The 25,976-nt window shown below is 34.4% G+C and overlaps 1 protein-coding gene across 1 annotated transcript in view; it reads right to left on the bottom strand.

The window, feature by feature from the left end:
• Positions 1 to 25,976, bottom strand: part of LOC308312040 (guanine nucleotide-binding protein G(olf) subunit alpha-like) — a gene marked incomplete at both ends in the record, with an annotated part of 92,421 nt that overhangs the window by 11,129 nt on the left and 55,316 nt on the right. The window contains one exon of the mRNA XM_080794447.1: positions 6,449 to 6,471. Coding sequence (XP_080650573.1) covers positions 6,449 to 6,471 — 23 coding nt within the window. The remainder of the gene's footprint in view (positions 1 to 6,448; positions 6,472 to 25,976) is intronic.

Genomic DNA, 25,976 nt, shown 5'->3' with positions numbered 1-25,976 from the left:
ACTGAGTAAAATAAAACAATCTACCTGAAAATAGATAGCTATAAGTGAAGAGCAATTTCCGCAATTTCCGCAATTACCATTTCCGCAATTTCCGCAATTTCCATTTCCGCAATTTCCTCAATTTCCATTTCCGCAATTTCCGCAATTTCCATTTCCACCATTTCTACCATTTCCGCAATTACCGGAAAATTGCGGAAAATGCGGAAAAATTGCGGAAAATGAAAAAAAAACATGGGCTATAAGCCATCCTTTTTTTTCTAACACTCCGCAATTTGCTAATGTTTCCCATCCTTTCCGGTAAATACAACACATTGAGCAGGGCACTGCAGGGAGTTGAACCCCGTTCCGGTAAACCAGAAGTCCGACACCAGTGCCTTAGTTTTTGTGTTGTTCATTTACAGGTCCAGGTGTGCATATACATGTGCGCCTGTGCGTGTGTAGGTGCACGCTTCAATATAACCCATCGTTTTTTTCATTTTTTCAATATTGTCCAATTCTCCATGAGTAGCTGTCTGTCTGTCTGCCTGTCTATGAGTAGCTGTCTGCCTGCCTGCCAGCCAGCAAGTTGGTTAACAGAAAATAAATTGTTATGGCTGAGTAAAATAAAATACAATATCCATTTCCACCATTTCCACCATTTCCGCAATTACCATTTCCACAATTTCCGCAATTTCCGCAATTTCCGGATAACTTTTTTTTTCAAAATTTCAAAAATTGCGGAAATTGCGGAATTTTGAATTTTGAAAAAAAAAGTTATCCGGAAATTGCGGAAAATGAAAAAAACATGGGCTATAAGCCATCCTTTTTTTTCTAACACTCCGCAATTTGCTAATGTTTCCCATCCTTTCCGGTAAATACAACACATTGAGCAGGGCACTGCAGGGAGTTGAACCCCGTTCCGGTAAACCAGAAGTCCGACACCAGTGCCTTAGTTTTTGTGTTGTTCATTTACAGGTCCAGGTGTGCATATACATGTGCGCCTGTGCGTGTGTAGGTGCACGCTTCAATATAACCCATCGTTTTTTTCATTTTTTCAATATTGTCCAATTCTCCATGAGTAGCTGTCTGTCTGTCTGCCTGTCTATGAGTAGCTGTCTGCCTGCCTGCCAGCCAGCAAGTTGGTTAACAGAAAATAAATTGTTATGGCTGAGTAAAATAAAATACAATATCCATTTCCACCATTTCCACCATTTCCGCAATTACCATTTCCACAATTTCCGCAATTTCCGCAATTTCCGGATAACTTTTTTTTTCAAAATTTCAAAAATTGCGGAAATTGCGGAATTTTGAATTTTGAAAAAAAAAGTTATCCGGAAATTGCGGAAATTGCGGAAAATGAAAAAAACATGGGCTATAAGCCATCCTTTTTTTTCTAACACTCCGCAATTTGCTAATGTTTCCCATCCTTTCCGGTAAATACAACACATTGAGCAGGGCACTGCAGGGAGTTGAACCCCGTTCCGGTAAACCAGAAGTCCGACACCAGTGCCTTAGTTTTTGTGTTGTTCATTTACAGGTCCAGGTGTGCATATACATGTGCGCCTGTGCGTGTGTAGGTGCACGCTTCAATATAACCCATCGTTTTTTTCATTTTTTCAATATTGTCCAATTCTCCATGAGTAGCTGTCTGTCTGTCTGCCTGTCTATGAGTAGCTGTCTGCCTGCCTGCCAGCCAGCAAGTTGGTTAACAGAAAATAAATTGTTATGGCTGAGTAAAATAAAATACAATATCCATTTCCACCATTTCCACCATTTCCGCAATTACCATTTCCACAATTTCCGCAATTTCCGCAATTTCCGGATAACTTTTTTTTTCAAAATTTCAAAAATTGCGGAAATTGCGGAATTTTGAATTTTGAAAAAAAAAGTTATCCGGAAATTGCGGAAATTGCGGAAAATGAAAAAAACATGGGCTATAAGCCATCCTTTTTTTTCTAACACTCCGCAATTTGCTAATGTTTCCCATCCTTTCCGGTAAATACAACACATTGAGCAGGGCACTGCAGGGAGTTGAACCCCGTTCCGGTAAACCAGAAGTCCGACACCAGTGCCTTAGTTTTTGTGTTGTTCATTTACAGGTCCAGGTGTGCATATACATGTGCGCCTGTGCGTGTGTAGGTGCACGCTTCAATATAACCCATCGATTTTTTCAATATTGTCCAATTCTCCATGAGTAGCTGTCTGTCTGTCTGCCTGTCTATGAGTAGCTGTCTGCCTGCCTGCCAGCCAGCAAGTTGGTTAACAGAAAATAAATTGTTATGGCTGAGTAAAATAAAATACAATATCCATTTCCACCATTTCCACCATTTCCGCAATTACCATTTCCACAATTTCCGCAATTTCCGCAATTTCCGGATAACTTTTTTTTTCAAAATTTCAAAAATTGCGGAAATTGCGGAATTTTGAATTTTGAAAAAAAAAGTTATCCGGAAATTGCGGAAATTGCGGAAAATGAAAAAAACATGGGCTATAAGCCATCCTTTTTTTTCTAACACTCCGCAATTTGCTAATGTTTCCCATCCTTTCCGGTAAATACAACACATTGAGCAGGGCACTGCAGGGAGTTGAACCCCGTTCCGGTAAACCAGAAGTCCGACACCAGTGCCTTAGTTTTTGTGTTGTTCATTTACAGGTCCAGGTGTGCATATACATGTGCGCCTGTGCGTGTGTAGGTGCACGCTTCAATATAACCCATCGTTTTTTTCATTTTTTCAATATTGTCCAATTCTCCATGAGTAGCTGTCTGTCTGTCTGCCTGTCTATGAGTAGCTGTCTGCCTGCCTGCCAGCCAGCAAGTTGGTTAACAGAAAATAAATTGTTATGGCTGAGTAAAATAAAATACAATATCCATTTCCACCATTTCCACCATTTCCGCAATTACCATTTCCACAGTTTCCGCAATTTCCGCAATTTCCGGATAACTTTTTTTTTCAAAATTTCAAAAATTGCGGAAATTGCGGAATTTTGAATTTTGAAAAAAAAAGTTATCCGGAAATTGCGGAAATTGCGGAAAATGAAAAAAACATGGGCTATAAGCCATCCTTTTTTTTCTAACACTCCGCAATTTGCTAATGTTTCCCATCCTTTCCGGTAAATACAACACATTGAGCAGGGCACTGCAGGGAGTTGAACCCCGTTCCGGTAAACCAGAAGTCCGACACCAGTGCCTTAGTTTTTGTGTTGTTCATTTACAGGTCCAGGTGTGCATATACATGTGCGCCTGTGCGTGTGTAGGTGCACGCTTCAATATAACCCATCGTTTTTTTCATTTTTTCAATATTGTCCAATTCTCCATGAGTAGCTGTCTGTCTGTCTGCCTGTCTATGAGTAGCTGTCTGCCTGCCTGCCAGCCAGCAAGTTGGTTAACAGAAAATAAATTGTTATGGCTGAGTAAAATAAAATACAATATCCATTTCCACCATTTCCACCATTTCCGCAATTACCATTTCCACAATTTCCGCAATTTCCGCAATTTCCGGATAACTTTTTTTTTCAAAATTTCAAAAATTGCGGAAATTGCGGAATTTTGAATTTTGAAAAAAAAAGTTATCCGGAAATTGCGGAAATTGCGGAAAATGAAAAAAACATGGGCTATAAGCCATCCTTTTTTTTCTAACACTCCGCAATTTGCTAATGTTTCCCATCCTTTCCGGTAAATACAACACATTGAGCAGGGCACTGCAGGGAGTTGAACCCCGTTCCGGTAAACCAGAAGTCCGACACCAGTGCCTTAGTTTTTGTGTTGTTCATTTACAGGTCCAGGTGTGCATATACATGTGCGCCTGTGCGTGTGTAGGTGCACGCTTCAATATAACCCATCGATTTTTTCAATATTGTCCAATTCTCCATGAGTAGCTGTCTGTCTGTCTGCCTGTCTATGAGTAGCTGTCTGCCTGCCTGCCAGCCAGCAAGTTGGTTAACAGAAAATAAATTGTTATGGCTGAGTAAAATAAAATACAATATCCATTTCCACCATTTCCACCATTTCCGCAATTACCATTTCCACAATTTCCGCAATTTCCGCAATTTCCGGATAACTTTTTTTTTCAAAATTTCAAAAATTGCGGAAATTGCGGAATTTTGAATTTTGAAAAAAAAAGTTATCCGGAAATTGCGGAAATTGCGGAAAATGAAAAAAACATGTGCTATAAGCCATCCTTTTTTTTCTAACACTCCGCAATTTGCTAATGTTTCCCATCCTTTCCGGTAAATACAACACATTGAGCAGGGCACTGCAGGGAGTTGAACCCCGTTCCGGTAAACCAGAAGTCCGACACCAGTGCCTTAGTTTTTGTGTTGTTCATTTACAGGTCCAGGTGTGCATATACATGTGCGCCTGTGCGTGTGTAGGTGCACGCTTCAATATAACCCATCGTTTTTTTCATTTTTTCAATATTGTCCAATTCTCCATGAGTAGCTGTCTGTCTGTCTGCCTGTCTATGAGTAGCTGTCTGCCTGCCTGCCAGCCAGCAAGTTGGTTAACAGAAAATAAATTGTTATGGCTGAGTAAAATACAATATCCATTTCCACCATTTCCACCATTTCCGCAATTACCATTTCCACAATTTCCGCAATTTCCGCAATTTCCGGATAACTTTTTTTTTCAAAATTTCAAAAATTGCGGAAATTGCGGAATTTTGAATTTTGAAAAAAAAAGTTATCCGGAAATTGCGGAAATTGCGGAAAATGAAAAAAACATGGGCTATAAGCCATCCTTTTTTTTCTAACACTCCGCAATTTGCTAATGTTTCCCATCCTTTCCGGTAAATACAACACATTGAGCAGGGCACTGCAGGGAGTTGAACCCCGTTCCGGTAAACCAGAAGTCCGACACCAGTGCCTTAGTTTTTGTGTTGTTCATTTACAGGTCCAGGTGTGCATATACATGTGCGCCTGTGCGTGTGTAGGTGCACGCTTCAATATAACCCATCGATTTTTTCAATATTGTCCAATTCTCCATGAGTAGCTGTCTGTCTGTCTGCCTGTCTATGAGTAGCTGTCTGCCTGCCTGCCAGCCAGCAAGTTGGTTAACAGAAAATAAATTGTTATGGCTGAGTAAAATAAAATACAATATCCATTTCCACCATTTCCACCATTTCCGCAATTACCATTTCCACAATTTCCGCAATTTCCGCAATTTCCGGATAACTTTTTTTTTCAAAATTTCAAAAATTGCGGAAATTGCGGAATTTTGAATTTTGAAAAAAAAAGTTATCCGGAAATTGCGGAAATTGCGGAAAATGAAAAAAACATGGGCTATAAGCCATCCTTTTTTTTCTAACACTCCGCAATTTGCTAATGTTTCCCATCCTTTCCGGTAAATACAACACATTGAGCAGGGCACTGCAGGGAGTTGAACCCCGTTCCGGTAAACCAGAAGTCCGACACCAGTGCCTTAGTTTTTGTGTTGTTCATTTACAGGTCCAGGTGTGCATATACATGTGCGCCTGTGCGTGTGTAGGTGCACGCTTCAATATAACCCATCGTTTTTTTCATTTTTTCAATATTGTCCAATTCTCCATGAGTAGCTGTCTGTCTGTCTGCCTGTCTATGAGTAGCTGTCTGCCTGCCTGCCAGCCAGCAAGTTGGTTAACAGAAAATAAATTGTTATGGCTGAGTAAAATAAAATACAATATCCATTTCCACCATTTCCGCAATTACAATTTCCGCAATTTCCGCAATTTCCGGATAACTTTTTTTTTCAAAATTTCAAAAATTGCGGAAATTGCGGAATTTTGAATTTTGAAAAAAAAAGTTATCCGGAAATTGCGGAAATTGCGGAAAATGAAAAAAAAACATGGGCTATAAGCCATCCTTTTTTTTCTAACACTCCGCAATTTGCTAATGTTTCCCATCCTTTCCGGTAAATACAACACATTGAGCAGGGCACTGCAGGGAGTTGAACCCCGTTCCGGTAAACCAGAAGTCCGACACCAGTGCCTTAGTTTTTGTGTTGTTAATTTACAGGTCCAGGTGTGCATACGCAAGTGCGCCTGTGCGTGTGTAGGTGCATATGTGCATTTGTGTGTGCACGCTTCAATGACCACTGTTGGACCCCATGGGGATCAAGGACCTCTGGGAGCCACCCATAATTCACAACGGTCACAGCTGTCATGAACGGACTTAACCATGACAAGAATGGGAGACGACACACAGGAGTAAATGCCAAAAAGTATTTATTTTAAACTAGTCAAATAATTATAAATCATACTTAACAGTTGAAAGTGGGGTGTGAGTCATCAGTTAGATCAGTAGTGTATTGCATGTGTGGATGTGTGAAAGTATAGTGTAGGTGCAAGTGCAGCAACTTAGATCAAAACAAACTTAAAGGAGCAAAAACCAGACATTGTTCCCTAGGCAGGAGAGAGATCTCAAATGGCCTCGACCAGCCTGCTTAAATAGGCTGAGCCCAATTTGAGTCAGGTGTGCCTCCTCATCTAGGCCACACCCCTGCAGGCTGGTCCCCTCCTCCTGCACATGAACAGAGAAACAACATTAACAGCAGACACAAACAGGATGGGTCATCACACTTTTTTTTTCAAAATTTCAAAAAACATGGGCTATAACCCATCGTTTTTGTCATTTCGTCATTTTTTTCAAATCCTCAAAAATGATGAAAAACGGCGCGCTATAGTATGCCGTACGATATGGGCTATAGCCCATGGTCCAAAATGATGAGAAACGAGGCTAACTTTTTTTTTTCAAATTTCAAAAAACATGGGCTATAACCCATCGTTTTTGTCATTTCGTCATTTTTTTCAAATCCTCAAAAATGATGAAAAACGGCGCGCTATAGTATGCCGTACGATATGGGCTATAGCCCATGGTCCAAAATGATAAGAAACGAGGCTAACTTTTTTTTTTCAAATTAAAAAAAACATGGGCTATAACCCATCGTTTTTGTCATTTCGTCATTTTTTTCAAATCCTCAAAAATGATGAAAAACGGCGCGCTATAGTATGCCGTACGATATGGGCTATAGCCCATGGTCCAAAATGATGAGAAACGAGGCTAACTTTTTTTTTTCAAATTTCAAAAAACATGGGCTATAACCCATCGTTTTTGTCATTTCGTCATTTTTTTCAAATCCTCAAAAATGATGAAAAACGGCGCGCTATAAAATGCCGTACGATATGGGCTATAGCCCATGGTCCAAAATGATGAGAAACGAGGCTAACTTTTTTTTTTCAAATTTAAAAAAACATGGGCTATAACCCATCGTTTTTGTCATTTCGTCATTTTTTTCAAATACTCAAAAATGATGAAAAACGGCGCGCTATAGTATGCCGTACGATATGGGCTATAGCCCATGGTCCAAAATGATGAGAAACGAAGCTAACTTTTTTTTTTCAAATTTAAAAAAACATGGGCTATAACCCATCGTTTTTGTCATTTCGTCATTTTTTTCAAATCCTCAAAAATGATGAAAAACTGCGCGCTATAGTATGCCGTACGATATGGGCTATAGCCCATGGTCCAAAATGATGAGAAACGAGGCTAACTTTTTTTTTTCAAATTTAAAAAAACATGGGCTATAACCCATCGTTTTTGTCATTTCGTCATTTTTTTCAAATACTCAAAAATGATGAAAAACGGCGCGCTATAGTATGCCGTACGATATGGGCTATAGCCCATGGTCCAAAATGATGAGAAACGAGGCTAACTTTTTTTTTTCAAATTTCAAAAAACATGGGCTATAACCCATCGTTTTTGTCATTTCGTCATTTTTTTCAAATCCTCAAAAATGATGAAAAACTGCGCGCTATAGTATGCCGTACGATATGGGCTATAGCCCATGGTCCAAAATGATGAGAAACGAGGCTAACTTTTTTTTTTCAAATTTAAAAAAACATGGGCTATAACCCATCGTTTTTGTCATTTCGTCATTTTTTTCAAATCCTCAAAAATGAAAAACGGCGCGCTATAGTATGCCGTACGATATGGGCTATAGCCCATGGTCCAAAATGATGAGAAACGAGGCTAACTTTTTTTTTTTCAAATTTCAAAAAACATGGGCTATAACCCATCGTTTTTGTCATTTCGTCATTTTTTTCAAATCCTCAAAAATGATGAAAAACGGCGCGCTATAGTATGCCGTACGATATGGGCTATAGCCCATGGTCCAAAATGATGAGAAACGAGGCTAACTTTTTTTTTTCAAATTTCAAAAAACATGGGCTATAACCCATCGTTTTTGTCATTTCGTCATTTTTTTCGAATCCTCAAAAATGATGAAAAACGGCGCGCTATAGTATGCCATACGATATGGGCTATAGCCCATGGTCCAAAATGATGAGAAACGAGGCTAACTTTTTTTTTCAAAATTTCAAAAAACATGGGCTATAACCCATCGTTTTTGTCATTTCGTCATTTTTTTTAAAATCCACAAAAATGATGAAAAACGGCGCGCTATAGTATGCCGTACGATATGGGCTATAGCCCATGGTCCAAAATGATGAGAAACGAGGCTAACTTTTTTTTTTCAAATTTCAAAAAACATGGGCTATAACCCATCGTTTTTGTCATTTCGTCATTTTTTTCAAATCCTCAAAAATGATGAAAAACGGCGCGCTATAGTATGCCGTACGATATGGGCTATAGCCCATGGTCCAAAATGATGAGAAACGAGGCTAACTTTTTTTTTTCAAATTTCAAAAAACATGGGCTATAACCCATCGTTTTTGTCATTTTGTCATTTTTTTCAAATCCTCAAAAATGATGAAAAACGGCGCGCTATAGTATGCCGTACGATATGGGCTATAGCCCATGGTCCAAAATGATGAGAAACGAGGCTAACTTTTTTTTTTCAAATTTCAAAAAACATGGGCTATAACCCATCGTTTTTGTCATTTCGTCGTTTTTTTCGAATCCTCAAAAATGATGAAAAACGGCGCGCTATAGTATGCCATACGATATGGGCTATAGCCCATGGTCCAAAATGATGAGAAACGAGGCTAACTTTTTTTTTCAAAATTTCAAAAAACATGGGCTATAACCCATCGTTTTTGTCATTTCGTCATTTTTTTTAAATCCACAAAAATGATGAAAAACGGCGCGCTATAGTATGCCGTACGATATGGGCTATAGCCCATGGTCCAAAATGATGAGAAACGAGGCTAACTTTATTTTTTCAAATTTCAAAAAACATGGGCTATAACCCATCGTTTTTGTCATTTCGTCATTTTTTTCAAATCCTCAAAAATGATGAAAAACGGCGCGCTATAGTATGCCGTACGATATGGGCTATAGCCCATGGTCCAAAATGATGAGAAACGAGGCTAACTTTTTTTTCCAAAATTTCAAAAAACATGGGCTATAACCCATCGTTTTTGTCATTTCGTCATTTTTTTTAAATCCACAAAAATGATGAAAAACGGCGTGCCATAGTATGCCGTACGATATGGGCTATAGCCCACGGTCCAAAATGATGAGAAACGAGGCTAATTTTTTTTTCAAAATTTCAAAAAACATGGGCTATAACCCATCGTTTTTGTCATTTCGTCATTTTTTTCAAATCCTCAAAAATGATGAAAAACGGCGCGCTATAGTATGCCGTACGATATGGGCTATAGCCCATGGTCCAAAATGATGAGAAACGAGGCTAACTTTTTTTTTTCAAATTTAAATAAACATGGGCTATAACCCATCGTTTTTGTCATTTCGTCATTTTTTTCAAATCCTCAAAAATGATGAAAAACGGCGCGCTATAGTATGCCGTACGATATGGGCTATAGCCCATGGTCCAAAATGATGAGAAACGAGGCTAACTTTTTTTTTTCAAATTTCAAAAAACATGGGCTATAACCCATCGTTTTTGTCATTTCTCATTTTTTTCAAATCCTCAAAAATGATGAAAAACGGCGCGCTATAGTATGCCGTACGATATGGGCTATAGCCCATGGTCCAAAATGATGAGAAACGAGGCTAACTTTTTTTTTTCAAATTTCAAAAAACATGGGCTATAACCCATCGTTTTTGTCATTTCGTCATTTTTTTCAAATCCTCAAAAATGATGAAAAACGGCGCGCTATAGTATGCCGTACGATATGGGCTATAGCCCATGGTCCAAAATGATGAGAAACGAGGCTAACTTTTTTTTTTCAAATTTCAAAAAACATGGGCTATAACCCATCGTTTTTGTCATTTCGTCATTTTTTTCAAATCCTCAAAAATGATGAAAAACGGCGCGCTATCGTATGCCGTACGATATGGGCTATAGCCCATGGTCCAAAATGATGAGAAACGAGGCTAACTTTTTTTTTTCAAATTTAAAAAAACATGGGCTATAACCCATCGTTTTTGTCATTTCGTCATTTTTTTCAAATCCTCAAAAATGATGAAAAACGGCTCGCTATAGTATGCCGTACGATATGGGCTATAGCCCACGGTCCAAAAGGATGAGAAACGAGGCTAACTTTTTTTTTTCAAATTTCAAAAAACATGGGCTATAACCCATCGTTTTTGTCATTTCGTCATTTTTTTCAAATCCTCAAAAATGATGAAAAACGGCGCGCTATAGTATGCCGTACGATATGGGTATTTTGGGAGGCAAATTATTTTGGCAAATTATTTTGGGAGACAAATTATTTTGGGAGGCAAATTATTTTGGGAGGCAAATTATTTTGGGAGGCAAATTATTTTGGCAAATTATTTTGGGAGGCAAATTATTTTGGGAGGCAAATTATTTTGGCAAATTATTTTGACAAATTATTTTGGGAGGCAAATTATTTTGGCAAATTATTTTGGGAGGCAAATTATTTTGGGAGGCAAATTATTTTGGGAGGCAAATTATTTTGGGAGGCAAATTATTTTGGCAAAATATTTTGGGAGGCAAATTATTTTGGGAGGCAAATTATTTTGGGAGGCAAATTATTTTGGCAAATTATTTTGGCAGATTATTTTGGCAAATTATTTTGGGAGGCAAATTATTTTGGGAGGCAAATTATTTTGGGAGGCAAATTATTTTGGCAAATTATTTTGGGAGGCAAATTATTTTGGGAGGCAAATTATTTTGGGAGGCAAATTATTTTGGCAAATTATTTTGGGAGGCAAATTATTTTGGGAGGCAAATTATTTTGGCAAAATATTTTGGGAGGCAAATTATTTTGGCAAAATATTTTGGGAGGCAAATTATTTTGGGAGGCAAATTATTTTGGGAGGCAAATTATTTTGGGAGGCAAATTATTTTGGGAGGCAAATTATTTTGGGAGGCAAATTATTTTGGGAGGCAAATTATTTTGGGAGGCAAATTATTTTGGCAAATTATTTTGGCAAATTATTTTGGGAGGCAAATTATTTTGGGAGGCAAATTATTTTGGGAGGCAAATTATTTTGGGAGGCAAATTATTTTGGGAGGCAAATTATTTTGGCAAATTATTTTGGGAGGCAAATTATTTTGGGAGGCAAATTATTTTGGCAAATTATTTTGGGAGGCAAATTATTTTGGGAGGCAAATTATTTTGGGAGGCAAATTATTTTGGCAAATTATTTTGGGAGGCAAATTATTTTGGGAGGCAAATTATTTTGGGAGGCAAATTATTTTGGGAGGCAAATTATTTTGGCAAAATATTTTGGGAGGCAAATTATTTTGGCAAATTATTTTGGGAGGCAAATTATTTTGGGAGGCAAATTATTTTGGGAGGCAAATTATTTTGGCAAATTATTTTGGGAGGCAAATTATTTTGGGAGGCAAATTATTTTGGGAGGCAAATTATTTTGGCAAAATATTTTGGGAGGCAAATTATTTTGGCAAATTATTTTGGCAAATTATTTTGGGAGGCAAATTATTTTACACTTTTGGTTATTGAGAAACAGCTCCTAAAACATTATTTGACACTTTTGGTTGTTGAAAAACAGCTTCTAACCATTATTTGACACTTTGGTTGTTGAGAAACAGCTCCTAAAACATTATTTTACACTTTTGGTTATTGAGAAACAGCTCCTAAAACATTATTTGACACTTTTGGTTGTTGAAAAACAGCTTCTAACCATTATTTGACACTTTGGTTGTTGAGAAACACCTCATAAAACATTATTTGACACTTTTGGTTGTTGAGAAACAGCTCCTAAAACATTATTTGACCATTTTGGTTGTTGAAAAACAGCTTCTAACCATTATTTGACACTTTGGTTGTTGAGAAACAGCTCCTAAAACATTATTTTACACTTTTGGTTATTGAGAAACAGCTCCTAAAACATTATTTGACACTTTTGGTTGTTGAAAAACAGCTTCTAACCATTATTTGACACTTTGGTTGTTGAGAAACAGCTCCTAAAACATTATTTTACACTTTTGGTTATTGAGAAACAGCTCCTAAAACATTATTTGACACTTTTGGTTATTATTATTGGTGATTATTATTATTTTGGGAGGCAAATTATTTTGGCAAATTATTTTGGGAGGCAAATTATTTTGGCAAATTATTTTGGGAGGCAAATTATTTTGGCAAATTATTTAGGGAGGCAAATTATTTTGGGAGGCAAATTATTTTGGGAGGCAAATTATTTTGGGAGGCAAATTATTTTGGCAAATTATTTTGGGAGGCAAATTATTTTGGGAGGCAAATTATTTTGGCAAATTATTTTGGGAGGCAAATTATTTTGGGAGGCAAATTATTTTGGCAAATTATTTTGGGAGGCAAATTATTTTGGGAGGCAAATTATTTTGGCAGGCAAATTATTTTGGCAAATTATTTTGGGAGGCAAATTATTTTGGGAGGCAAATTATTTTGGCAAATTATTTTGGGAGGCAAATTATTTTGGCAAATTATTTTGGCAAATTATTTTGGCAAATTATTTTGGGAGGCAAATTATTTTACACTTTTGGTTATTGAGAAACAGCTCCTAAAACATTATTTGACACTTTTGGTTGTTGAAAAACAGCTTCTAACCATTATTTGACACTTTGGTTGTTGAGAAACAGCTCCTAAAACATTATTTTACACTTTTGGTTATTGAGAAACAGCTCCTAAAACATTATTTGACACTTTTGGTTGTTGAAAAACAGCTTCTAACCATTATTTGACACTTTGGTTGTTGAGAAACACCTCATAAAACATTATTTGACACTTTTGGTTGTTGAGAAACAGCTCCTAAAACATTATTTGACCATTTTGGTTGTTGAAAAACAGCTTCTAACCATTATTTGACACTTTGGTTGTTGAGAAACAGCTCCTAAAACATTATTTTACACTTTTGGTTATTGAGAAACAGCTCCTAAAACATTATTTGACACTTTTGGTTGTTGAAAAACAGCTTCTAACCATTATTTGACACTTTGGTTGTTGAGAAACAGCTCCTAAAACATTATTTTACACTTTTGGTTATTGAGAAACAGCTCCTAAAACATTATTTGACACTTTTGGTTATTATTATTGGTGATTATTATTATTTTGGGAGGCAAATTATTTTGGCAAATTATTTTGGGAGGCAAATTATTTTGGCAAATTATTTTGGGAGGCAAATTATTTTGGCAAATTATTTAGGGAGGCAAATTATTTTGGCAAATTATTTTGGGAGGCAAATTATTTTGGGAGGCAAATTATTTTGGGAGGCAAATTATTTTGGGAGGCAAATTATTTTGGCAAATTATTTTGGGAGGCAAATTATTTTGGCAAATTATTTTGGGAGGCAAATTATTTTGGCAAATTATTTTGGGAGGCAAATTATTTTGGGAAATTATTTTGGCAGGCAAATTATTTTGGCAAATTATTTTGTGAGGCAAATTATTTTGTGAGGCAAATTATTTTGGCAAATTATTTTGGGAGGCAAATTATTTTGGGAGGCAAATTATTTTGGGAGGCAAATTATTTTGGCAAATTATTTTGGGAGGCAAATTATTTTGGGAGGCAAATTATTTTGGCAGGCAAATTATTTTGGCAAATTATTTTGGGAGGCAAATTATTTTGGGAGGCAAATTATTTTGGCAAATTATTTTGGGAGGCAAATTATTTTGGGAGGCAAATTATTTTGGGAGGCAAATTATTTTGGGAGGCAAATTATTTTGGGAGACAAATTATTTTGGGAGGCAAATTATTTTGGCAAATTATTTTGGGAGGCAAATTATTTTGGCAAATTATTTTGGGAGGCAAATTATTTTGGGAGGCAAATTATTTTGGCAAATTATTTTGGGAGGCAAATTATTTTGGGAGGCAAATTATTTTGGCAAATTATTTTGGGAGGCAAATTATTTTGGGAGGCAAATTATTTTGGGAGACAAATTATTTTGGGAGGCAAATTATTTTGGCAAATTATTTTGGGAGGCAAATTATTTTGGGAGGCAAATTATTTTGGCAAATTATTTTGGGAGGCAAATTATTTTGGCAAATTATTTTGGGAGGCAAATTATTTTGGCAGGCAAATTATTTTGGCAAATTTTATTTTGGGAGGCAAATTATTTTGGGAGGCAAATTATTTTGGCAAATTATTTTGGCAAATTATTTTGGGAGGCAAATTATTTTGGGAGGCAAATTATTTTGGGAGGCAAATTATTTTGGGAGGCAAATTATTTTGGCAAATTATTTTGGGAGGCAAATTATTTTGGGAGGCAAATTATTTTGGCAAAATATTTTGGGAGGCAAATTATTTTGGGAGGCAAATTATTTTGGGAGGCAAATTATTTTGGCAAATTATTTTGGGAGGCAAATTATTTTGGGAGGCAAATTATTTTGGCAAATTATTTTGGGAGGCAAATTATTTTGGGAGGCAAATTATTTTGGCAAATTATTTTATGAGGCAAATTATTTTGGCAAATTATTTTGGCAAATTATTTTGGGAGGCAAATTATTTTGGGAGGCAATTTATTTTGGCAAATTATTTTGGGAGGCAAATTATTTTGGGAGGCAAATTATTTTGGCAAATTATTTTGGGAGGCAAATTATTTTGGGAGGCAAATTATTTTGGGAGGCAAATTATTTTGGCAAAATATTTTGGGAGGCAAATTATTTTGGCAAATTATTTTGGGAGGCAAATTATTTTACACTTTTGGTTATTGAGAAACAGCTCCTAAAACATTATTTGACACTTTTGGTTGTTGAAAAACAGCTTCTAACCATTATTTGACACTTTGGTTGTTGAGAAACAGCTCCTAAAACATTATTTTACACTTTTGGTTATTGAGAAACAGCTCCTAAAACATTATTTGACACTTTTGGTTGTTGAAAAACAGCTTCTAACCATTATTTGACACTTTGGTTGTTGAGAAACACCTCATAAAACATTATTTGACCATTTTGGTTGTTGAAAAACAGCTTCTAACCATTATTTGACACTTTGGTTGTTGAGAAACAGCTCCTAAAACATTATTTTACACTTTTGGTTGTTGAGAAACAGCTCCTAAAACATTATTTGACACTTTTGGTTGTTGAAAAACAGCTTCTAACCATTATTTGACACTTTGGTTGTTGAGAAACAGCTCCTAACACATTATTTTACACTTTTGGTTATTGAGAAACAGCTCCTAAAACATTATTTGACACTTTTGGTTGTTGAAAAACAGCTTCTAACCATTATTTGACACTTTGGTTGTTGAGAAACAGCTCCTAAAACATTATTTTACACTTTTGGTTATTGAGAAACAGCTCCTAAAACATTATTTGACACTTTTGGTTGTTGAAAAACAGCTTCTAACCATTATTTGACACTTTGGTTGTTGAGAAACAGCTCCTAAAACATTATTTTACACTTTTGGTTATTGAGAAACAGCTCCTAAAACATTATTTGACACTTTTGGTTATTATTATTGGTGATTATTATTATTTTGGGAGGCAAATTATTTTGGCAAATTATTTTGGGAGGCAAATTATTTTGGCAAATTATTTTGGGAGGCAAATTATTTTGGCAAATTATTTTGGGAGGCAAATTATTTTGGCAGGCAAATTATTTTGGGAGGCAAATTATTTTGGGAGGCAAATTATTTTGGCAAATTATTTTGGGAGGCAAATTATTTTGGGAGGCAAATTATTTTGGGAGGCAAATTATTTTGGGAGGCAAATTATTTTGGCAAATTATTTTGGGAGGCAAATTATTTTGGCAAATTATTTTGGGAGGCAAATTATTTTGGGAGGCAAATTATTTTGGGAGGCAAATTATTTTACACTTTTGGTTATTGAGAAACAGCTCCTAAAACATTATTTGACACTTTTGGTTGTTGAAAAACAGCTTCTAACCATTATTTGACACTTTGGTTGTTGAGAAACAGCTCCTAAAACATTATTTTACACTTTTGGTTATTGAGAAACAGCTCCTAAAACATTATTTGACACTTTTGGTTGTTGAAAAACAGCTTCTAACCATTATTTGACACTTTGGTTGTTGAGAAACAGCTCCTAAAACATTATTTTACACTTTTGGTTATTGAGAAACAGCTCCTAAAACATTATTTGACACTTTTGGTTATTATTATTGGTGATTATTATTATTTTGGGAGGCAAATTATTTTGGCAAATTATTTTGGGAGGCAAATTATTTTGGGAGGCAAATTATTTTGGGAGGCAAATTATTTTACACTTTTGGTTATTGAGAAACAGCTCCTAAAACATTATTTGACACTTTTGGTTATTGAGAAACAGCTCCTAAAACATTATTTGACACTTTTGGTTGTTGAAAAACAGCTTCTAACCATTATTTGACACTTTGGTTGTTGAGAAACAGCTCCTAAAACATTATTTTACACTTTTGGTTATTGAGAAACAGCTCCTAAAACATTATTTGACACTTTTGGTTGTTGAAAAACAGCTTCTAACCATTATTTGACACTTTGGTTGTTGAGAAACAGCTCCTAAAACATTATTTTACACTTTTGGTTATTGAGAAACAGCTCCTAAAACATTATTTGACACTTTTGGTTATTATTATTGGTGATTATTATTATTTTGGGAGGCAAATTATTTTGGCAAATTATTTTGGGAGGCAAATTATTTTGGCAAATTATTTTGGGAGGCAAATTATTTTGGCAAATTATTTAGGGAGGCAAATTATTTTGGCAAATTATTTTGGGAGGCAAATTATTTTGGGAGGCAAATTATTTTGGGAGGCAAATTATTTTGGCAAATTATTTTGGGAGGCAAATTATTTTGGCAAATTATTTTGGGAGGCAAATTATTTTGGCAAATTATTTTGGGAGGCAAATTATTTTGGGAAATTATTTTGGCAGGCAAATTATTTTGGCAAATTATTTTGTGAGGCAAATTATTTTGTGAGGCAAATTATTTTGGCAAATTATTTTGGGAGGCAAATTATTTTGGGAGGCAAATTATTTTGGCAAATTATTTTGGGAGGCAAATTATTTTGGGAGGCAAATTATTTTGGCAGGCAAATTATTTTGGCAAATTATTTTGGGAGGCAAATTATTTTGGGAGGCAAATTATTTTGGCAAATTATTTTGGGAGGCAAATTATTTTGGCAAAATATTTTGGGAGGCAAATTATTTTGGCAAATTATTTTGGCAAATTATTTTGGGAGGCAAATTATTTTACACTTTTGGTTATTGAGAAACAGCTCCTAAAACATTATTTGACACTTTTGGTTGTTGAAAAACAGCTTCTAACCATTATTTGACACTTTGGTTGTTGAGAAACAGCTCCTAAAACATTATTTTACACTTTTGGTTATTGAGACACAGCTCCTAAAACATTATTTGACACTTTTGGTTGTTGAAAAACAGCTTCTAACCATTATTTGACACTTTGGTTGTTGAGAAACACCTCATAAAACATTATTTGACACTTTTGGTTGTTGAGAAACAGCTCCTAAAACATTATTTGACCATTTTGGTTGTTGAAAAACAGCTTCTAACCATTATTTGACACTTTGGTTGTTGAGAAACATCTCCTAAAACATTATTTTACACTTTTGGTTATTGAGAAACAGCTCCTAAAACATTATTTGACACTTTTGGTTGTTGAAAAACAGCTTCTAACCATTATTTGACACTTTGGTTGTTGAGAAACAGCTCCTAAAACATTATTTTACACTTTTGGTTATTGAGAAACAGCTCCTAAAACATTATTTGACACTTTTGGTTATTATTATTGGTGATTATTATTATTTTGGGAGGCAAATTATTTTGGCAAATTATTTTGGCAAATTATTTTGGGAGGCAAATTATTTTGGCAAATTATTTTGGGAGGCAAATTATTTTGGCAAATTATTTAGGGAGGCAAATTATTTTGGCAAATTATTTTGGGAGGCAAATTATTTTGGGAGGCAAATTATTTTGGCAAATTATTTTGGGAGGCAAATTATTTTGGCAAATTATTTTGGGAGGCAAATTATTTTGGGAAATTATTTTGGCAGGCAAATTATTTTGGCAAATTATTTTGTGAGGCAAATTATTTTGGGAGGCAAATTATTTTGGCAAATTATTTTGGGAGGCAAATTATTTTGGGAGGCAAATTATTTTGGCAAATTATTTTGGGAGGCAAATTATTTTGGGAGGCAAATTATTTTGGCAGGCAAATTATTTTGGCAAATTAGTTTGGGAGGCAAATTATTTTGGGAGGCAAATTATTTTGGCAAATTATTTTGGGAGGCAAATTATTTTGGGAGGCAAATTATTTTGGCAAATTATTTTGGGAGGCAAATTATTTTGGGAGACAAATTATTTTGGGAGGCAAATTATTTTGGCAAATTATTTTGGGAGGCAAATTATTTTGGGAGGCAAATTATTTTGGCAAATTATTTTGGGAGGCAAATTATTTTGGGAGGCAAATTATTTTGGCAAATTATTTTGGGAGGCAAATTATTTTGGCAAATTATTTTGGGAGGCAAATTATTTTGGGAGGCAAATTATTTTGGGAGACAAATTATTTTGGGAGGCAAATTATTTTGGCAAATTATTTTGGGAGGCAAATTATTTTGGGAGGCAAATTATTTTGGCAAATTATTTTGGGAGGCAAATTATTTTGGCAAATTATTTTGGGAGGCAAATTATTTTGGCAGGCAAATTATTTTGGCAAATTATTTTGGGAGGCAAATTATTTTGGCAAATTATTTTGGCAGGCAAATTATTTTGGCAAATTATTTTGGGAGGCAAATTATTTTGGGAGGCAAATTATTTTGGGAGGCAATTTATTTTGGCAAATTATTTTGGGAGGCAAATTATTTTGGGAGGCAAATTATTTTGGCAAATTATTTTGGGAGGCAAATTATTTTGGCAAATTATTTTGGGAGGCAAATTATTTTGGGAGGCAAATTATTTTGGCAAATTATTTTGGGAGGCAAATTATTTTGGGAGGCAAATTATTTTGGGAGGCAAATTATTTTGGGAGGCAAATTATTTTGGGAGGCAAATTATTTTGGCAAAATATTTTGGGAGGCAAATTATTTTGGCAAATTATTTTGGGAGGCAAATTATTTTACACTTTTGGTTATTGAGAAACAGCTCCTAAAACATTATTTGACACTTTTGGTTGTTGAAAAACAGCTTCTAACCATTATTTGACACTTTGGTTGTTGAGAAACAGCTCCTAAAACATTATTTTACACTTTTGGTTATTGAGAAACAGCTCCTAAAACATTATTTGACACTTTTGGTTGTTGAAAAACAGCTTCTAACCATTATTTGACACTTTGGTTGTTGAGAAACACCTCATAAAACATTATTTGACACTTTTGGTTGTTGAGAAACAGCTCCTAAAACATTATTTGACCATTTTGGTTGTTGAAAAACAGCTTCTAACCATTATTTGACACTTTGGTTGTTGAGAAACAGCTCCTAAAACATTATTTTACACTTTTGGTTATTGAGAAACAGCTCCTAAAACATTATTTGACACTTTTGGTTGTTGAAAAACAGCTTCTAACCATTATTTGACACTTTGGTTGTTGAGAAACAGCTCCTAAAACATTATTTTACACTTTTGGTTATTGAGAAACAGCTCCTAAAACATTATTTGACACTTTTGGTTATTATTATTGGTGATTATTATTATTTTGGGAGGCAAATTATTTTGGCAAATTATTTTGGGAGGCAAATTATTTTGGCAAATTATTTTGGGAGGCAAATTATTTTGGCAAATTATTTAGGGAGGCAAATTATTTTGGCAGGCAAATTATTTTGGGAGGCAAATTATTTTGGGAGGCAAATTATTTTGGGAGGCAAATTATTTTGGGAGGCAAATTATTTTGGGAGGCAAATTATTTTGGGAGGCAAATTATTTTGGCAAATTATTTTGGGAGGCAAATTATTTTGGGAGGCAAATTATTTTGGGAGGCAAATTATTTTGGGAGGCAAATTATTTTGGGAGGCAAATTATTTTGGCAGGCAAATTATTTTGGCAGGCAAATTATTTTGGGAGGCAAATTATTTTGGGAGGCAAATTATTTTGGCAAATTATTTTGGGAGGCAAATTATTTTGGGAGGCAAATTATTTTGGCAAATTATTTTGGGAGGCAAATTATTTTGGGAGGCAAATTATTTTGGCAAATTATTTTGGGAGGCAAATTATTTTGGGAGACAAATTATTTTGGGAGGCAAATTATTTTGGCAAATTATTTTGGGAGGCAAATTATTTTGGCAAATTATTTTGGGAGGCAAATTATTTTGGCAAATTATTTTGGAAAGCAAATTATTTTGGGAGGCAAATTATTTTGGCAAATTATTTTGGGAGGCAAATTATTTTGGCAAATTATTTTGGGAGGCAAATTATTTTGGGAGGCAAATTATTTTGGGAGACAAATTATTTTGGGAGGCAAATTATTTTGGCAAATTATTTTGGGAGGCAAATTATTTTGGGAGGCAAATTATTTTGGCAAATTATTTTGGGAGGCAAATTATTTTGGCAAATTATTTTGGGAGGCAAATTATTTTGGCAGGCAAATTATTTTGGCAAATTTTATTTTGGGAGGCAAATTATTTTGGGAGGCAAATTATTTTGGGAGGCAAATTATTTTGGCAAATTATTTTGGGAGGCAAATTATTTTGGGAGGCAAATTATTTTGGGAGGCAAATTATTTTGGCAAATTATTTTGGGAGGCAAATTATTTTGGGAGGCAAATTATTTTGGCAAAATATTTTGGGAGGCAAATTATTTTGGGAGGCAAATTATTTTGGCAAATTATTTTGGGAGGCAAATTATTTTGGGAGGCAAATTATTTTGGGAGGCAAATTATTTTGGCAAATTATTTTGGGAGGCAAATTATTTTGGGAGGCAAATTATTTTGGCAAATTATTTTGGGAGGCAAATTATTTTGGGAGGCAAATTATTTTGGCAAATTATTTTATGAGGCAAATTATTTTGGCAAATTATTTTGGCAAATTATTTTGGGAGGCAAATTATTTTGGGAGGCAATTTATTTTGGCAAATTATTTTGGGAGGCAAATTATTTTGGAAGGCAAATTATTTTGGGAGGCAAATTATTTTGGGAGGCAAATTATTTTGGCAAATTATTTTGGGAGGCAAATTATTTTGGCAAAATATTTTGGGAGGCAAATTATTTTGGCAAATTATTTTGGGAGGCAAATTATTTTACACTTTTGGTTATTGAGAAACAGCTCCTAAAACATTATTTGACACTTTTGGTTGTTGAAAAACAGCTTCTAACCATTATTTGACACTTTGGTTGTTGAGAAACAGCTCCTAAAACATTATTTTACACTTTTGGTTATTGAGAAACAGCTCCTAAAACATTATTTGACCCTTTTGGTTGTTGAAAAACAGCTTCTAACCATTATTTGACACTTTGGTTGTTGAGAAACACCTCATAAAACATTATTTGACCATTTTGGTTGTTGAAAAACAGCTTCTAACCATTATTTGACACTTTGGTTGTTGAGAAACAGCTCCTTAAACATTATTTTACACTTTTGGTTGTTGAGAAACAGCTCCTAAAACATTATTTGACACTTTTGGTTGTTGAAAAACAGCTTCTAACCATTATTTGACACTTTGGTTGTTGAGAAACAGCTCCTAACACATTATTTTACACTTTTGGTTATTGAGAAACAGCTCCTAAAACATTATTTGACACTTTTGGTTGTTGAAAAACAGCTTCTAACCATTATTTGACACTTTGGTTGTTGAGAAACAGCTCCTAAAACATTATTTTACACTTTTGGTTATTGAGAAACAGCTCCTAAAACATTATTTGACACTTTTGGTTGTTGAAAAACAGCTTCTAACCATTATTTGACACTTTGGTTGTTGAGAAACAGCTCCTAAAACATTATTTTACACTTTTGGTTGTTGAGAAAAAGCTCCTAAAACATTATTTGACACTTTTGGTTGTTGAAAAACAGCTTCTAACCATTATTTGACACTTTTGTTGTTGAGAAACAGCTCCTAAAACATTATTTGACACTTTTGGTTGTTGAGAAACAGCTCCTAAAACATTATTTGACACTTTTGGTTGTTGAAAAACAGCTTCTAACCATTATTTGACACTTTGGTTGTTGAGAAACAGCTCCTAAAACATTATTTTACACATTTGGTTATTGAGAAACAGCTCCTAAAACATTATTTGACACTTTTGGTTATTATTATTGGTGATTATTATTATTTTGGGAGGCAAATTATTTTGGCAAATTATTTTGGGAGGCAAATTATTTTGGCAAATTATTTTGGGAGGCAAATTATTTTGGCAAATTATTTAGGGAGGCAAATTATTTTGGCAAATTATTTTGGGAGGCAAATTATTTTGGCAAATTATTTTGGGAGGCAAATTATTTTGGCAAATTATTTTGGGAGGCAAATTATTTTGGCAAATTATTTTGGGAGGCAAATTATTTTGGCAAATTATTTTGGGAGGCAAATTATTTTGGGAGGCAAATTATTTTGGAAAAATATTTTGGGAGGCAAATTATTTTGGCAAATTATTTTGGCAGGCAAATTATTTTGGCAAATTATTTTGGGAGGCAAATTATTTTGGGAGGCAAATTATTTTGGGAGGCAAATTATTTTGGCAAATTATTTTGGGAGGCAAATTATTTTGGCAAATTATTTTGGGAGGCAAATTATTTTGGCAAATTATTTTGGGAGGCAAATTATTTTGGCAGGCAAATTATTTTGGCAAATTATTTTGGGAGGCAAATTATTTTGGCAAAATATTTTGGCAAATTATTTTGGGAAGCAAATTATTTTGGGAGGCAAATTATTTTGGGAGGCAAATTATTTTGGCAAATTATTTTGGGAGGCAAATTATTTTGGCAAATTATTTTGGGAGGCAAATTAATTTGGGAGGCAAATTATTTTGGCAAATTATTTTGGGAGGCAAATTATTCTGGCAAATTATTTTGGCAGGCAAATTATTTTGGCAAATTATTTTGGGAGGCAAATTATTTTGGGAGGCAATTTATTTTGGCAATTTATTTTGGGAGGCAAATTATTTTGGGAGGCAAATTATTTTGGGAGGCAAATTATTTTGGCAAATTATTTTGGGAGGCAAATTATTTTGGGAGGCAAATTATTTTGGGAGGCAAATTATTTTGGCAAATTATTTTGGGAGGCAAATTATTTTGGCAAATTATTTTGGGAGGCAGATTATTTTGGGAGGCAAATTATTTTGGGAGGCAAATTATTTTGGCAAAATATTTTGGGAGGCAAATTATTTTGGCAAATTATTTTGGGAGGCAAATTATTTTGGGAGGCAAATTATTTTGGCAAATTATTTTGGCAGATTATTTTGGCAAATTATTTTGGGAGGCAAATTATTTTGGGAGGCAAATTATTTTGGCAAATTATTTTGGGAGGCAAATTATTTTGGGAGGCAAATTATTTTGGGAGGCAAATTATTTTGGGAGGCAAATTATTTTGGGAGGCAAATTATTTTGGCAAATTATTTTGGGAGGCAAATTATTTTGGGAGGCAAATTATTTTGGCAAAATATTTTGGGAGGCAAATTATTTTGGCAAAATATTTTGGGAGGCAAATTATTTTGGCAAATTATTTTGGGAGGCAAATTATTTTGGGAGGCAAATTATTTTGGGAGGCAAATTATTTTGGGAGGCAAATTATTTTGGGAGGCAAATTATTTTGGGAGGCAAATTATTTTGGCAAATTATTTTGGGAGGCAAATTATTTTGGCAAATTATTTTGGCAGGCAAATTATTTTGGCAAATTATTTTGGGAGGCAAATTATTTTGGGAGGCAAATTATTTTGGGAGGCAAATTATTTTGGGAGGCAAATTATTTTGGGAGGCAATTTATTTTGGCAAATTATTTTGGGAGGCAAATTATTTTGGGAGGCAAATTATTTTGGCAAATTATTTTGGGAGGCAAATTATTTTGGCAAATTATTTTGGGAGGCAAATTATTTTGGGAGGCAAATTATTTTGGCAAATTATTTTGGGAGGCAAATTATTTTGGGAGGCAAATTATTTTGGGAGGCAAATTATTTTGGGAGGCAAATTATTTTGGCAAAATATTTTGGGAGGCAAATTATTTTGGCAAATTATTTTGGCAAATTATTTTGGGAGGCAAATTATTTTACACTTTTGGTTATTGAGAAACAGCTCCTAAAACATTATTTGACACTTTTGGTTGTTGAAAAACAGCTTCTAACCATTATTTGACACTTTGGTTGTTGAGAAACAGCTCCTAAAACATTATTTTACACTTTTGGTTATTGAGAAACAGCTCCTAAAACATTATTTGACACTTTTGGTTGTTGAAAAACAGCTTCTAACCATTATTTGACACTTTGGTTGTTGAGAAACACCTCATAAAACATTATTTGACACTTTTGGTTGTTGAGAAACAGCTCCTAAAACATTATTTGACCATTTTGGTTGTTGAAAAACAGCTTCTAACCATTATTTGACACTTTGGTTGTTGAGAAACAGCTCCTAAAACATTATTTTACACTTTTGGTTATTGAGAAACAGCTCCTAAAACATTATTTGACACTTTTGGTTGTTGAAAAACAGCTTCTAACCATTATTTGACACTTTGGTTGTTGAGAAACAGCTCCTAAAACATTATTTTACACTTTTGGTTATTGAGAAACAGCTCCTAAAACATTATTTGACACTTTTGGTTATTATTATTGGTGATTATTATTATTTTGGGAGGCAAATTATTTTGGCAAATTATTTTGGGAGGCAAATTATTTTGGCAAATTATTTTGGGAGGCAAATTATTTTGGCAAATTATTTAGGGAGGCAAATTATTTTGGCAGGCAAATTATTTTGGGAGGCAAATTATTTTGGGAGGCAAATTATTTTGGGAGGCAAATTATTTTGGGAGGCAAATTATTTTGGCAAATTATTTTGGGAGGCAAATTATTTTGGGAGGCAAATTATTTTGGCAAATTATTTTGGGAGGCAAATTATTTTGGGAGGCAAATTATTTTGGGAGGCAAATTATTTTGGGAGGCAAATTATTTTGGGAGGCAAATTATTTTGGCAGGCAAATTATTTTGGCAAATTATTTTGGGAGGCAAATTATTTTGGGAGGCAAATTATTTTGGCAAATTATTTTGGGAGGCAAATTATTTTGGCAAAATATTTTGGGAGGCAAATTATTTTGGCAAATTATTTTGGCAAATTATTTTGGGAGGCAAATTATTTTACACTTTTGGTTATTGAGAAACAGCTCCTAAAACATTATTTGACACTTTTGGTTGTTGAAAAACAGCTTCTAACCATTATTTGACACTTTGGTTGTTGAGAAACAGCTCCTAAAACATTATTTTACACTTTTGGTTATTGAGAAACAGCTCCTAAAACATTATTTGACACTTTTGGTTGTTGAAAAACAGCTTCTAACCATTATTTGACACTTTGGTTGTTGAGAAACACCTCATAAAACATTATTTGACACTTTTGGTTGTTGAGAAACAGCTCCTAAAACATTATTTGACCATTTTGGTTGTTGAAAAACAGCTTCTAACCATTATTTGACACTTTGGTTGTTGAGAAACAGCTCCTAAAACATTATTTTACACTTTTGGTTATTGAGAAACAGCTCCTAAAACATTATTTGACACTTTTGGTTGTTGAAAAACAGCTTCTAACCATTATTTGACACTTTGGTTGTTGA

Source organism: Protomyctophum bolini, assembly GCF_963924005.1.
Source record: "Protomyctophum bolini genome assembly, contig: SCAFFOLD_162, whole genome shotgun sequence".
Classification (NCBI taxonomy): Eukaryota; Metazoa; Chordata; class Actinopteri; order Myctophiformes; family Myctophidae; genus Protomyctophum; species Protomyctophum bolini.
Note: the sequence above shows the minus strand (reverse complement) of the source record. Positions and strands in the feature narration are given on the sequence as shown.